Genomic DNA, 15983 nt, shown 5'->3' on the forward strand with positions numbered 1-15983 from the left:
GGACTGATCTTCCTTAACTTCCAAGATTAGTCAGCATCTCTAGCACCTTTTGTGTATTTAGGTCACAAGCACTTTAAGTGGTAGTCCAAAATAATAACGTTTCTAAGACCTGGTCTCAGCCTACCCAAAAGGATTACCATCTCTGTCTTTCTCTGTGTGTGTCTTTAGCTGCAATGGCAACATCACCAGAGGTGACCACGGAAAGAGTGACCACTCATCTAAGCCTGGACCAGCTCTCTGTTTCCGATGTCACCAGTAATTCAGTCCGTCTCTCCTGGGTCGTCCCCACTGGGAATTTTGATTCCTTCCTAGTCCAATACAAAGACCCACAAGGGAGACTTCAGGCATTGCCTGTGGACGGCATCTCCCGAACCCTCACAGTGCCAAACCTGGAACCTGCACAAAGATATAGATTCAACCTCTATGGGGTTTTTGGAAGCAAGCGTTATGGCCCTCTGCCCGTAATGGCTCTTACAGGTCAGCAGCACTGGCTGAATTATTGGTTCTAGCTGGGGTCATACTGGGGTTTATGCACACATAAGGGTTGTAATAACAATACTGATGATTATACATTGTATTTATATTCTGCCCTTCTCCCCTAGGGGACTCAAAGCAGATTACAGTATTTACATAGGCAAACAATTGGTTAAACCCTTGTGCCGGTAGGACTGCTGACTTAAAGATTGGGTTGCTGACCTGAAGGTTGCCGGTTTGAATCCGAGGAGAGCAGAATGAGCTCCCTCTGTCAGCCCCAGCTCCCCATGCAGGGACATAAGAGAAGCTTCCCACAAGAATGGTAAAATAGCGAACATCTGAGCATCCCTTGGGCAACGTCCTTGCAGGAGACCAATTTTCTCACACCAGAAGCGACTTGCAGTTTGTTGTCGAAGGCTTTCATGGCTGGGATCACAGAGTTGTTGTATGTCTTTCGGGCTGTGTGGCCATGTTCCAGAAGTATTCTCTCCTGACGTTTCGCCCACATCTATGGCAGGCATCCTCAGAGGTTGTGAGGTATGGAGAAACTACCTCACAACCTCTGAGAATGCCTGCCATAGATGTGGGCGAAACGTCAGGAGAGAATACTTCTGGAACATGGCCACACAGCCCGAAAGACATACAACAACTCTGACTTGCAGCTTCTCAAGTCGCTCCTGACACACACAAAAAATAGCCAAACATTCAATGCCTTTACAGTCAAATACAATGAGACATACAAACACAAACAAGGCAAAGGCTTCTCCTTTTATTTCCGGCTTCTGTAGGTGGTCTCATCTCTGGCTCAGGTAAAATGCTTTTTGGCCAGTTTTCAAGCTGAGGAGCCTGCCTTGTCACCTCCTGCTCATGTGGCCTGCAAGATTGCTTGGCATGTCTCTTTGCCTTTTCCCGCTAAAGCAATACCTATTTATCTACTCACATTGGCATGTTTTCGAACTGATAGGTTGGTGGGAGCTGGACTGACAAATGTGAGCTCACCCCATCTTGCGGATTCAAACTGCCAACCTTCAGGTCAGCAGTTCAGCAGCACAAGGGTTTAACCAATTGCACCACTGCGTTCCTTGTATCCACCCTGACAGCTTAATCTAGCATCAGTCCAGAGTGTTATGCTCCAGACTGGCCCCAAATTGACCATGATGGCAGCCATATGCACCAGAACAAATAATTGATGACACTGTGTCAATGTCTACTCTCATGATGCCATAGCATTGAGCCATGGCAGTTAAACTAGTGTCAAACTGCTATAATTCTGCAATGTGGATGCTCTCTCAATCACCAATATTTACTTTCCAGTTTTCTCTTTAGGAACATGGAAAGCAATGGGTGCAGTTCTTTACTCTGTTCTTAACCTACAGTGACTGGTTGAGGGACCCTTCATGATTTCATGATTACAGGAGCAGAAGAATTTCAGACCATCTTGATGGACGCTTTATTTGCCTCCCTTTTCTTTCCTCCCTCTTTTTCTCATAGCCTCAGTCTCACCATCGCTGCCAGAACAAGCAGGAGTATCAGTCCCCCAGCCCAAGCTTGGGAACTTCTCCAGTTTTGACATTTCTAGTGATTCGCTCAAACTCGCCTGGACTGTCCTGAGTGGACCATCGTTTGACTCTTTCCTGATTCAGTACAAGGATGCGGAGGGTAAACCCCAGGCCTTGCCTGTGGGCCCAGATGCCCGTGAAGTCACCATCTCCAATCTGGCCCCTTCCCATAAATACAAATTCCATCTTTACGGAGTTTCTGGCACCAAGCGAATCGGATCCCTTTCCACTGAGGCAGTCACAGGTCAGCTGTACCCACCATAACCATTGCTTTTTCACAGGCAACAGTTCTTTCCTTTCAGTTTTTTCCCCCCCAGCTCTGGAATAAAACCACAAGTGATGTTTTTAGCCATCAAGAAACCATGCTGAGAAGGATCCTGGAAGATGACAATATTGCATGTGTTGTCAAAGGCTTTCATGGCCAGAATCACAGGGTTGTTGTGTGTTTTCCGGGCTGTATGGCCATGTTCCAAAAGTATTCTTTCCTGATGTTTTGCGCACATCTATGGCAGGCATCTTCACAACCTCTGAAGATTCCTGCCATAGATGTGGGCAAAACATCAGGAAAGAATACTTCTGGAACATGGCCATACAGCCCAGAAAACACACAACAACCTGACAATATTGCAATTTGTAATATATTATGTGCAAAGGAAATGGGTTGCTTTTTTGTGCAGAAACGGTATTTTCTATGCAGAAAGTAAGTTTCCTTCACCAAAATCATAGTTTCTTTTTAATGCAGAAAAACATGTTTCCTATGCAAAAGAAAAAGAAAACTCTCAAATTACAGAATACGTCCTGAACTGTGATCAGAGAATCACAGTGGAGGACCAAGAGATTCCTAGGGAAATAGTATTAATTAAATCTGTGAATTATCTGTGAATAATCAAATGTTAAACCTGCAAATGTAGAAAGCCAACTATGCAATTCTACTTAGGTGAGATGAAGCAGTTGCTGCTGGATCCGTAGTATGGATTGTGGATACTTATAAACATATTTTATAAGTTGTATTATACTCTGGAATTGTGTTCTGCAAAAGTTAGAAAATTTACTTTTCCTGAAATATTTAATAGGCACTGTGGTCCAAAATGTAACTTTTCCATGGGCTGAGTCTCCACGTAATTATCAAATATGCCTAGCACTGTAAGCTCTGAAACACTGATTAACCAGTGCCTGTAACATAACCTTCACTCCAGAGGAGTTTTTCTGTGTTTCAGATGAGTTATATATCATAATCCAGTGGCACAATGGGTTAAACTCTTGTGCCGGCAGGACAGCTGACCAAAAGGTCGGCAGTTCAAATCCGGAAAGCGGTGTGAGCTCCCATCTGTCAGCTCCAGCTTCCTGTGTGGGGACGTGAGAGAAGCCTCCCACAGGATAATAAAACATCTGGGCATCCCTTGGGCAACATCCTTGCAGACGGCCAATTCTCTCACACCAGGAGCGACTTTCAGTTTCCCAAGTTGCTCCTGACATAAAAAAAATCCCTGAGATATCCCACAAAGTGAACTTTTATGAAGAGGGAAGGAGAGCCAAGTGCCCCATCCTAATTGTTACCAGAGGTTGATGAAACAAACCATGGCCTAGATGGCTGAGTAGTATTGCCTGAAGTTTTCTCTGGGACGATGTGAACATTCACCCCCTGCTCTTCTCTGTTTCAGCCCCATTGATGGAGAAACCCACTCCCCCGCTCAGACTGGGGCAGCTGACAGCAAGTAACCTTATGCCCAATTCTCTCGATCTCTCCTGGACTGTTGAGGAAGGAAATTTTGACTCTTTCATCATCCAGTACCGAGATGCTCAGAACAGATCACAAGCGCTCCCTGTCGATGGGAACCTGCGTTCTCTCCATCTCCACGACCTGGTTCCCTCTCACAGATATCAGATCAACCTCTATGGTGTCTCAGGCAGAAAACGTCTCGGTCCCATCTCCACCGAAGCAGAGACAGGTGAGCAAGAGTATATCTAGAAGAAGATGGGAGACCTCTGGCATTGGGGCCAAATCTTTTAGCTCTTGGAGACCCAAATATGACCATTTGAGCTTTTCTAAATTGCTCAAAAAGCAGATGGTGGGTATTGTGTCAGAGGAGTTGTGATTCCAGGTTTTAGTTGGAATTGTTGTTTGTTTGTTTTAAAGATTTTTATTGAAAGATTTATTTAAAAGAAGATAAAAAAATTGAATTGGGATAGGGTGGGGAAAAAGAAGAGAAAAAAGAAAAAAAGAGGGAGAAGGGTGTGTGTGTGGGGGGGGAGATTTCTTGACTTCCACTCTTCTCCTTTTTGTTATCTTCCATTCTTTTGGTTTAAGTCTTGTCTTATTTTCCTTGTGTAGCAGCCATGCGGTTTTTCCTTATATTAATATTGGTATCTTTTCTTTTTTCAACCAGTCTTTGACTGGTTTCCAGTTGGTGGCAGTTCTTGATTTATTTTCGACCTTTGATAACAAGTAGGTTAAAGGGTCCATGTTCATAATGTCTACTATTTTTGTTATCCATTCGTTTTTGTCTGGGATGATTTTTTGTTTCCATACTTTTGCGTATACTAGTCTGGCAGCTGTCGTTAAATATGTGAAAAATTTATCTTCATTTTTTAACCATTCTAAGTTTACCATTCCCAATAGGAAGGATTCTGGCACTAGTGGTAGATTTACTTTTAGGATTTTTTGGCAAGCGCTGTGCATTGTTTTCCAGTAGATTCTTGTCTTCTCACACATCCACCACATATGAAAATATGTTCCTTCAATTTTTAGTTGGAATTGTAAGAGTGGTTTAGCCCAGGATCATTATTCAGGTGGCTAAGGACTTCATCACATTAAGGTCCTGTGGAGTGATTTGCCAACCTCATGGCAAATTGGCAGGGCAGCAGGGCAGTCCCGCTGCCCTGAGTCCTGCCTCACCGGGAGCAATGCTTCCGTATCATACGTGGAGAAACATCAACGCGTGGCTTCCCCCCATGCTGGCCCCATTATAGGACACTTTTGGTGAAGCCAAGTGAACCTGCATCGTGTGATGGGCGGCATGGGGCTCTGTCAATCAGCTGTGATGCAATCGTCCAAGGATGCTTGCAGCTAATCGTGTGATGAAGTCCTAAGGCATGCATCTGTTCCACTGAGAAAACCCACATCCCATCTCTTCCATTTCTTCGCCACCACTACTAACTATCACCAAGCTTTATCTGAGCTTGCTGACATCAGAACAGGGATGATGGATGAGGACAGAATTAGCTTTAATGATCCATTACCTGATGAGTGCAGAAATAGCGCAATGCTATCAGTGTCTTGTCTGGACAGCAGATCGTGACTCCCTTCTTCCAATCATATCTTTATCTTCATTTTGTTCTGTTTTGTTTTGTTTTTTCAGCTCCATTGCCCACAACGCCACCGCCACTGCCACCACCTCAGCCCACTTTGGGGGATCTCTCCGTTTCAGATGTCACTAGCAATTCCATCCTTCTCTCCTGGTCAGTGCCCACTGGCAGCTTTGATTCCTTCTCAATCCAATACAAAGATGCAGAAGGAAAGCCACAAATGCTGCCCGTGGAAGGGGAGTCTCGTGAAATCACCGTCCCTAACCTGGTTCCCTCCCGGAGATACAAGTTCAACCTCTATGGAATCTCTGGTCGCAAGCGTGTGGGCCCCATTTCTGCTGACACTGTCACAGGTAGCAATGGAAACTTCTCTCTGCCTCAGTTATGCTGAGTCTTGTAGAATCATAGAATATGTTGTCGAAGGCTTTCATGGCCGGGATCCCAGGGTTGTTGTATGTTTTCCAGGCTGTATGGCCATGTTCCAGAAGTATGATCTCCTGACGTTTCTCCCACATCTATGGCAGGCATCCTCTGAGGATGTCTGCCATAGATGTGGGTGAAACGTCAGGAGAGAATACTTCTGGAACATGGCCATACAGCCCGGAAAACATATAACAACCCCCAATCATAGAATAATAGAGTTGGAAGAGACCACATGGGCCATCCAATCCAACCCCTGCCATGCAGGAAAAGCACAATCAAAGTATCCCTGACAGATGGCTGTCAAATATTTGTTTAAAAGTTTCCAAGGAAGGAGCTTCCACCATACTCTGAGGCAGAAAGTTCCACTGTTGAACAGCTCATAAGGTCAGGAAATTCTTCCTAATATTCAGATGGAATCTCTGTTCCGTCCCCCAGGACGATGGTTTGCCTTACCTATTGGTCGTTTGTTTGTTTTCCCTCCTTTACATTTTGTTTGAGCCTCTGGCTGCAAAAGCCTAGGAAAAATGGCTTGGAATCTGCAAGAGCTGGCTGCAGTTTTCTTTGCAGTGATTGGTCAAAGAATGCAACATCTTAGGACCGCCCTTTTTACCAGGGTCTAGTCTCCATTTTGGAGCTTCATTCTGGCTATTGTCTTCCAACGTGCTGGAGCTGTGCAAGGCTAACTGGGACAAATCATCCTCAAAACCAGGCCAATCTAAGCCTATCCAAATTAGATAAGTATTGAATTATACTGATCTGGAATAGGAATTCTAGTTAGAGGAGCAGGGTTATTCTGTCGCTTCTAGAACTAATCTTTGCTGTAAAGATAGGGAAGGAAAGAGTTTCTCCTTCTAATATAGGCAGCGTGATTAGGGTATAGTGGTTTTATAATCACCTTTGCTTTCTGGAACCAGGGATAATTCTGTACCTAAAACCTATAGAAATTTGTTTCATTTTCTGCAACTTTAAGATCTGTGCCAGGTTTACAACCTTGTATGAATAAACATCCTTTTTGAAGTTATCCAGACTCAGTCGTTCAATATCTATAGGACAGCTTATAGGGATTTGCAGTTCGCCCGGATAAAGGACAGCACGTTTCAGTTTTATAGTTTTTTATTGTCCGGCGGACGGCACAATCTCATTTTCTGTCATTTGAACCCATTGCTCTGAGTCCTAGCTTCAAGGGCAGCAGAAAACAAGCCTGTTCGCTCTTCCTAATGATACCCTTTCTCATATTTACACATGGCTATCATGTCTCCACTCAACCTTCACTTCTGTAGGCTAAACATACTCAGTTCTTTAAGATGCTTCTCATAGGGCATGGTCTCCAAACCTTTGATCACTTTAGTTGCCCTTCTCTGGACACCTTCCAGCTTGTAGATGCAATCTTGGGCATTTAGCAGACTCGTTCTCGTGTTCTCTTGCCCAAGAAAATCCTATGGGATTCACAGGGCTACCAAAGGTCAACGTGCGACTAGAAAACAATCCATGTTTTTATTAGTTCTTATCATTTGTTCTTATTGGCTAATGTTTAATTTTTTATAATTGTGCATGTCTTTTGTCTATTGTTGTGTTTTATATTGCTATTGTTTTTATTCGGGCTTGGCCCCATGTAAGCCGCCCTGAGTCCCCTTTGGGGAGATAGAGGCGGGGTATAAAAATAAAGAAGTTGTTGTTGTTGTTGTTATTATTATTATTATTATTATTATTATTATTATTATGAAATAGTAAACAGAATCTTCTCCCCCTGGATTTGCATGCTTAATTTGTACTTCGCAGTTCAACTCTTCCTCTTTCTAATGCTCTGTTTTTCTCCTGATCCCTCCCAGCATCATTGCCACAGGAACCTCCAGTTCCTCCCAGTTTGGGGCAGCTCTCTGCCTCTGACATCACCAGTGACTCTGTCCGCCTCTCATGGACGGTCCCCACTGGGAGCTTTGACAACTTCCAGGTCCAGTACAAAGATGCCAACGGGAAGCTTCAGACCATCCCAGTGGAGGGAGTCTTGCGTGAGATCATCATCTCCAATCTGGCCCCGTCCCGCAGATACAAGTTCAACCTTTATGGATTCACTGGACGCAAGCGCCTGGGCCCCATCTCTACTGATGCTGTTACAGGTCAGTTTCATTTGAGTGAGGCTCCTTCCTCAAGGTCTGTGCAGGATGCTGGGGCTCAGACTCAAATAACAACAGATCTGAAATGGTCAATATGCTGGATGAATCAGATGCAAGGTTAGGCTCAGAAGGAACAGGGGACACTATCTTCTAATCAACACACCCTCTTCAGTGCAGGAATCTTGTGAGTCCAGGATCCCAGAAAGATAGCTGTGAAGTCTCCTCTTCCTCCTTCTAGCCATTATGGTAGTCTAGCCAACATATTTCTGTATATATTCATGTATAAATCTAGAACTTTTAGTGGAAGAATCAACCCAAAAAACCTGGAGCAACAAATTCAAGGAGCATTGTATGTACTGTACCTTAATTCTTACTTAAAATCAGGACAATTCCCTTCTCTGAGTAGAGTCTCAAAAGGCAACGATTTAATCCAATACAAAATAATGTAAAAGAAACATCCACCTCCACTTCTGCCTCTACCACCATTACTTCTAAACTTTTTTGAATGCCTACATTGGAAAATAACAGTATTGATGGTGGCTGTCTGACACTTCCCCTCAAAGGAGTTTGAAGAGCATGGAGGAGGTTAAGGTACAGTTCTTACACTGTCCCATAGATATGTTGACCCAATTTTTTTAAAACCAAAAATTCTAGACTTCCAAATGAGTATATACAGCAGACTAATCTTCTTAATAGTTACCTTTCTTACCTGTACTATCCTTAAAATGTTCACATTTAAGAAGCCTTTATTAGTACCAAGAAATGATTCAGTAGATCTCCCTTTCTCTTTTCATTTATAGCGTCACCTCCAGCAGAAACACGTGCTCCACCCAGCTTGGGACAGCTCTCTGTCTCAAACGTCACCAGTGATTCCGTCCATCTCACCTGGACTGTTCATACAGGGAACTTTGACTCCTTCTTAATCCAGTACAAGGACGCCGAAGGCAAACCTCAAGCATTGCCCTTGGATGCAAGCACCCGTGAGACCACCATCACTAGTCTATCCCCTTCTCGTCGATACAAGTTCAACCTCTATGGAATTGCAGGGCGTAAACGTCTTGGCCCGGCCTCTGCAGATGCAGTCACAGGTGAGTGTGTATGGCTTTGAACTGAGAAATGCCATGTCAAGCCTATGGGAATATGGACAAAAATCCACAAAATGCATAAATGTAGGTTAGGAGGCATCTAGGGCAGTGGTTCTCGACCTGTGGGTCCCCAGATGTTTTGGCCTTCAACTCTCAGAAATCCTAACAGCTGGGGAACTGGCTGGGATTTTTGGGAGTTATAGATCAAAACACCTGGGGACCCACAGATTGAGAACCACTGATCGGGGGGGGGGGGGGAGGGGTCTCAGTAGACCACAAAACACAGCACTGTAATGTAAGGGCCAAAAGAAACAAGGCAATGCAATTCTAGGATGCATAAACAGGAGTATAGTGTCACAGTTGGCTCTCAGTATCCAAAAGTTCTGCATGAATGGATCCAACCAACCATGGCTTGAAAATATTTGGGGAAAACATCCTCAGATTCTCTCCAGCACTCATCTGAGTTGCTTGCTATTTTGTATAGAGAGTGCTATCTTACTACACAAATGTATAAAGTGGTACTGAAGAATTCATGGGGGTCCTGGAACCAAATACTTGTGGATATAGAGGTGCTCCTGTAACATTACCACTCTGTTCTGCTGTGGTCAGACCTCAACTGGAAAACTGTATTTAGTTCTGGAGATTATAGTTCAAGATGGATATTGATAGACTGAAATGCACCTAGAGGAATGTTGGCACTGGCCCTCAAAAGATATACAAGGGGATTGTGATGAGAAATGCACTAAGTTTGCGGTCACCTAACTTGGAGTACCAGGCTGGGATTTCTGAGCCAAAACTGGAGACCTAGGGATATTAATAGAATCATAAAATCATAGAGTTGTAAGAGACCTTGGGGACCATTCAGTCAATCCCCTGTCAAGAAGCAGGAAAATTGCATTCAAAGTATTCATTCAAAGTATTGCATTCAAAGTATTGCATTCGACAGATGGCCATCTAGCCTCTACTTAAAAACCTCCAAAGAAGGAGCCTCCACCACAGTCTGGGGCAGAGAGTTCCACTACTGAACAGCTCTCACAGTTAGGAAGTTCTTCCTAATGTTCAAGTGAAATCTCCTTTCCTGTAGTTTGAAGCCATTGTTCCACATCCTAGTCTCCAGGGCAGCAGAAAACAAGCTTGTTCCCTCCTCCCCATGACTTCCCATCACATCTTGATGCATGGCCTTCATCATGTCTCCTCTCAGCCTTCTCTACTGCAGGCTAAACATGCCTAGCTGTTTAAGATGCTCCTCATAGGGCTTGTTTTCCAGACCCTTGATCATTTTAGTCACCCTAGACACATTCCAGCTTCCTATTAATGTCATTAAATATGGTGTGTTAAGTACCATTCACATGCTCATGTTTATCATGCCAACACGCATGCAGAGAGCACAGAATGTATGATCATGTTTGGAGATTAATAATGATTATTATAACAATAGAGTTGGCCCTCCATATTTGTGAGTTTGACTTCTGCAGATTTGATTATTTGTAGATTTGATCAAAATATTTTCTCTAGGAATCTCTAGGTCCTCTAGGTCAACTTCCACTGGAGGATTTAACCTGAAAGAAATAGGTACCTGAGTATGATTCTGTGGTCAATCTCTTGTGGAAGGTGGAAGTCATGCTGTAGGACCTAGCAATTCCTAAAGAGGTTTATTTCAGGTAAAAAGAACATCTAATGAGACTTGATCATGTGTGAATTTGGGTATCCATGAAGAGTCATGGAATCAATCCCTCATGAAATCAAAGGTCCAACTGTAAATTCAGAAAACGAAGTGATTATTAAACATTCTAGTATGGATCACCTGTGTCAGAACTTGCACAATGATTATATACTGCACTGCCTTGGATTGATTAATGATTTCTCTTTCTTAAGTGTAATTTTTGAAAATTGCTGGAAGGGATGGAAACTAAAATCAGTAACTCTGAATTCAGCATCCTTTGAATCACTTTTAATTTTTGGAGACTCTTTTGCAGATGTGGTCAAAATTCCTGTTTTTCAGCATCTCCAGCGAAGAAAGAGGAGTCAGTGCAGCCCAGCCTGGGGGAGCTCTCCATTTCCGATCTCACCAGCAACTCAGCCCTTCTCTCCTGGACTGTCCTAACGGGGAGTTTTGACTCGTTCTTGATCCAATACAAGGATGCGGAGGGCAAACCCCAGTCGTTGCCCGTGGAAGGCCCCTCTCGCAAAGTCACTGTTTCAAACCTGGCTCCTTCCCGCAGATACAAGTTCAACCTTTACGGACTTTCTGGTCGCAAACGGCTTGGCCCTGTTTCCTCTGAGGCCACCACAGGTCAGCAGGTGTCTTTTCTGTTTTGTTTTTTTTAAGCAGTGGGTCATATAAAGGATGAGAGAAATGAATTCCTTCCATAATACCCTCTTGTCTTCTGATCTAGGAAAGAGACATATGTGCTTCTCCATCGTGTTTGGTAGACATCACCCATCATTTTGTGGTCATCCCATAATTTCTCATCCTCTCTTTTTCTTTCCTCGTTGGGTATAAAGAACTGTATTGCATGTTTGCTGCCATGCTAACTTTTTCTTCTTTGCCTTTCAGGCTTTTCCCCTTCTTTGGGCATTTCTTGGCCTTTCCATGCTGTCATTCCCTCCCATAGCAGAACAATCCAGGTGCAGAACATTTCTCATGGCCCTCGGGTCTTTTTTCTTCCCTATTTTCCATCCTAGTTGAACCAGAGGAGGAGGAGAAAGAGGAGGAAGATGAAAGACGCAAACCTCGCCTGGGGGAACTCTTGGTTTCAGAAACCAACAGCGATTCAGTCCGCCTTTTTTGGAGTGTCCCAGTGGGACGTTTTGATTCTTTCCTTGTTCAGTATGAAGATGGAGATGATGATGTGCAGACTGTGCCAGTGGATGGTGACTCTCGTGAGGTCACAATCCCTAACCTGGCTCCGTCCCAGAGGTACCAGTTTGACCTCTATGGCATCACAGGTGGTGAAACCCTTGGGCCTATATCTACTGACACCTTCACAGGTGAGCAGTGAATGCACATGCTTGGTCAGTCCCTGAAGACACTTTGTAATGGTTTCTCTTATGCTAAAATGTCATTTTGTGTTGCATTAGAAATAGATTCCCACATGTGTTGTCGAAGGCTTTCATGGCCGGAATCATAGGGGTGTTATATGTTTTCCGGGCTGTATGGCCGTGTTCCAGAAGTATTCTCTCCTGACGTTTTGCCCACAACTATGGCAGGCATCCTCAGAGGTTGTGAGGTACCTCACAACCTCTGAGGATGCCTGCCATAGATGTGGGCAAAACGTCAGGAGAGAATACTTCTGGAACATGGCCATACAGCCTGGAAAACATACGACCCTGATTTCCACATGGTTAACTTCTTTGTTGGCGTAAGATGAAAATTGTTTCACTTTAGAATCAGTCATAACTTTAAAGAAGACCATGAAAACATTGAAATAGTTCAACATTTCCCATTCATTCCTTGGTTGAGTCATTAATCAGAGTGGAGACTGCAGTCAAGAAACCAGTAGAAGATGAGGATTTTGAGACACAGTTATGAGGGAGCTAGAAATTATCATAGCATATCATTGAAATGTTGGAGTTAGTGTGATCCATGCTATCATATTCCCAATTTCTATTTTTGGTTGTGAAAGCTGGACAGTAAAGTGAGCTGATAGGAAGAAAATCAACTCATTTTAGATTTCATGTTGGAAAAGAATTCTGTAGATACTGTAAACTGCTTAAAATACTCAATAAATGTGCCCAGAACAAACTAGCCATGAACTATCACTAGAAGCATGATGACTGAACTCAGGTTGTTGTACTTTGAGAAAAGGTGATTCGCCATTATGCTTGGGAAAATGGAGGGGCTTAGGAAAAGAAATAGACCACATTCTAGATCAGTGATTCCCAATCTTTTTGACCAGGGACTACTTGACCAGGGACCACTGTCCAATACTAGTACCAAAAGGGTTACAAATCCATTTTGATCAACTTTCGATTCGGTCTGGTTATCTGGCGTTCTGATCCAGAAAATTTCATGAAATGAATCACATCAGCTCTAGTTTCTGATACATAACATATGCCATCCAGTAGTCACCATCTTTTCACCCACAGAAAATCATATTTAATAATCTAGAGCTGATGTGATCTATCCAATGCAATTTCCTGAATCAGCACCCCAGATAGCACCAGGAACAGGCCTAAAAACAAAGACACCAAGGCACCCCCGCTTCCAGGCACCACAGAATGGCTCCGATCAGGAGGAGAGAGGAGGAGGAGAAGCAGCAGTCAGGAGGCTTGTCGTGTCTTTCAAGGGTAGTCAGTCTCTCCCCCCCGACATCCCCATTACCTTAGCACTATAAGAGGGTTTCGCAAGGCCAGTTGCTCTTGTTGCAACGGTGTAGTAATGGTGAGTCCGCAGACCATATTTTAGTTCTTGGGGACCACTGGTGGTCCATGGACCACAGGTTGGGAACCCCTGTTCTAGATGGATATAGTCAATCAGCGAAAACATGGCTGCATCTATTAATTCCACTTTCTGACAGTGCTCCAATCTATAACCAGTCAGATAAGTGGGAGCTTCTTATAAGATAAACAGGCAGTATGTGAGTTATATAACTAAAAACTCTACTGGTTACTTTGAGATGTACATTCAGAACATACATACATACGTAGATCGATTAAGCTCAGGCAAACTAGAGGAGTTCGAGTAATGAAAGGGCTCCCCAGAGCCTTTTAAGGGAGAAAAGATCGAGAGAAAAGATTGAGAGAAAAGGTGGAAAGAATCTTTATGTGGCCACAGACATACCTAGAAGTTACTATAGCGGTGTAGTTTCTTATGTACATGGACACGTTGATGATGAAGCATTACAACTGGCGATTGAGCTAATGAAGAAAATCCTAGAGAGACAATATGCATCTTTTTTTTACAGCTTCATCAGCACAAGAGCAGCAAGTAAAAGAAACATCAACCCCAACTCCAGAACCCAACCTGGGGGAGCTCTCTGTGTCTGAAGTCACCAGTGATTCTGTCCGTCTGTCATGGGATGTCCCTAGGGAGACTTTTGACTCATTTGTGGTCCAGTACACGGATGCTGAAAATAAACCACAGGAAATCCCTGTGGATAAGGATACCAACTCAGTGGTGATCTACTACCTGGTTCCTTTCTACAGATACACATTCTATCTCTATGGCATTTCTGAACGTAGACGTCTTGGCCCAGTCTCCATCAGTATTGTCACAGGTCAGCAGTGGATCTGGAAAAAAAAAGTGTCTTTTCTTCCATCATTTTGCCTTCTGTTCTTATAAACTATCTGATTCTACATTTCTTCTCTCACCAGCAGCCCTTTCCTACTGTTTTGGTTTCAACAGCTTTCTTTTTTAAAGACAGTGAGCAAGAAGACCCATCTTGCTTTGCATGGCTGAGCAATGCAGCATACAGTTGAACTCTCCAATAACCTCACTGCTGTTTTCTGTACCACATAGACTTCAAGGAGAAGCCCCTCACATAACACATTGCAGTAGTCTAATCAGGATATGGCTATACACTCACACCTAGGGCCAGGCAATTTTGGGTAAATCTGAATATTATCTTCCACTATCCCCATTTTCGCTTTCTAATCTGATAGTAGTTTCTAATCTGAAATCATGAAAATGAACAACATCTGGCTACCACAGTATTTAAAATAGGAGCCTCGGGTGGCCTAGGGGATAAAAGCCTCATGACTTGAAGGTTGGGTTTCTGACCTGAAAGCTGCCAGGTTCGAATCCCACCCAGGGAGAGTCCGGATGAGCTCCCTCTTTCAGCTCCAGCTCCATGCGCGGACATGAGAGAAGCCTCCCACAAGGATGGTAAAACATCAAAAAACATCCAGGCGTCCCCTGGGCAACGTCCTTGCAGACGGCAAATTCTCTCACTCCAGAAGCGACGTAAGTTGCTCCTGACACACAAAAAAAAGTATTTAAAAATTCTGAAATCAGGACAGTAAATAAAGAATCTGGAAATTCCAGACAAGAACCAATCAGGGCCAGCAAACACCTCACAACAAAGGATTCCTCCAGGCAGGAAGCAGCCAGGCTTTGAAGCTGCAAGACCATTCAACGCTAGTCAAGCAGGCCAATTGCAGCATTCACACTTTAATATATATATATATATATATATATATATATATATATATATATATATTATTTTAGGACATATATACACATACACAACATTAACAATTCCCACCACCACTACAAGGATTATTTTCTTTTACATATTAATCCTGTTTGAGACAATCCTTCTAGATTTACATATTTATTTATTTATTTATTTATTTATAGTATTTATATTCCGCCCTTCTCACCCCGAAGGGGACTCAGGGCGGATCACATTACACATATAAGGCAAACATTCAATGCCTTAACATAGAACAAAGACAAAGACAAACGCAGCGAGCTGGCCTCGAACTCATGACCTCTTGGTCATTTGTTGCAGCTGGCAGCAGCTGGCTGCTCAACAGCCTGCGCCACAGCCCGGGCGTTATGTTATACTGCATAACATTTGTATCTTATTTCTTATGGTCTGATCTCTAGACTTATTCATAATATAATTCTTGATCTGGTTCCATTTTTCTTCATCTTCTTGCATTCTATTTTCATTACCTTTTGAATCATTTAATTTTACATCCATAATTTCGAATTCCATTTGGTCCACCATATACGGATACCATTTATTTACTGTCCACTTTGATTTATCTTTCCATCCCAATACTATCACTGCTTGTGTCCACTCAATTATTTATTTATTTGTTTGTTTGTTTACAGCATTTATATTCCGCTCTTCTCACCCCGAAGGGGACTCAGGGCGGATCACATTGCACACATAAAGGCAAACATTCAATGCCATAACATAGAACAGAGACAGAGACAAGACGCAGGCACGGGCTGGCCTCGAACTCATGACCTCTTGGTCAGAGTGATTTGTTGCAGCTGGTTTGCTTTCCAGCCTGCGCCACAGCCCGGCCTTATTATTGCTTCCTTTCACACACAGAAAAGAGTTCTT

The 15983-nt window shown here is 43.3% G+C and overlaps 1 protein-coding gene across 9 annotated transcripts in view; it reads left to right on the plus strand.

Annotated features, from left to right (window-relative positions):
- The window catches only part of tnxb (tenascin XB), a 155015-nt gene that overhangs the window by 87407 nt on the left and 51625 nt on the right, over window positions 1-15983 (plus strand). For 4 of the 9 annotated variants that reach the window (XM_062973569.1, XM_062973565.1, XM_062973566.1 and 1 more), the window contains 9 exons: window positions 169-477; window positions 1966-2277; window positions 3695-3982; window positions 5393-5692; window positions 7592-7879; window positions 8677-8964; window positions 10964-11254; window positions 11647-11952; window positions 13869-14180. In XM_062973569.1, the coding sequence (XP_062829639.1) occupies window positions 169-477; window positions 1966-2277; window positions 3695-3982; window positions 5393-5692; window positions 7592-7879; window positions 8677-8964; window positions 10964-11254; window positions 11647-11952; window positions 13869-14180 (2694 nt within the window). The remainder of the gene's footprint in view (window positions 1-168; window positions 478-1965; window positions 2278-3694; window positions 3983-5392; window positions 5693-7591; window positions 7880-8676; window positions 8965-10963; window positions 11255-11646; window positions 11953-13868; window positions 14181-15983) is intronic. The other 5 variants (XM_062973567.1, XM_062973568.1, XM_062973571.1 and 2 more) reach the window with 2 other exon arrangements.

The sequence above is a fragment of the Anolis carolinensis genome, chromosome 2 (assembly GCF_035594765.1).
Source record: "Anolis carolinensis isolate JA03-04 chromosome 2, rAnoCar3.1.pri, whole genome shotgun sequence".
Classification (NCBI taxonomy): domain Eukaryota; kingdom Metazoa; phylum Chordata; class Lepidosauria; order Squamata; family Dactyloidae; genus Anolis; species Anolis carolinensis.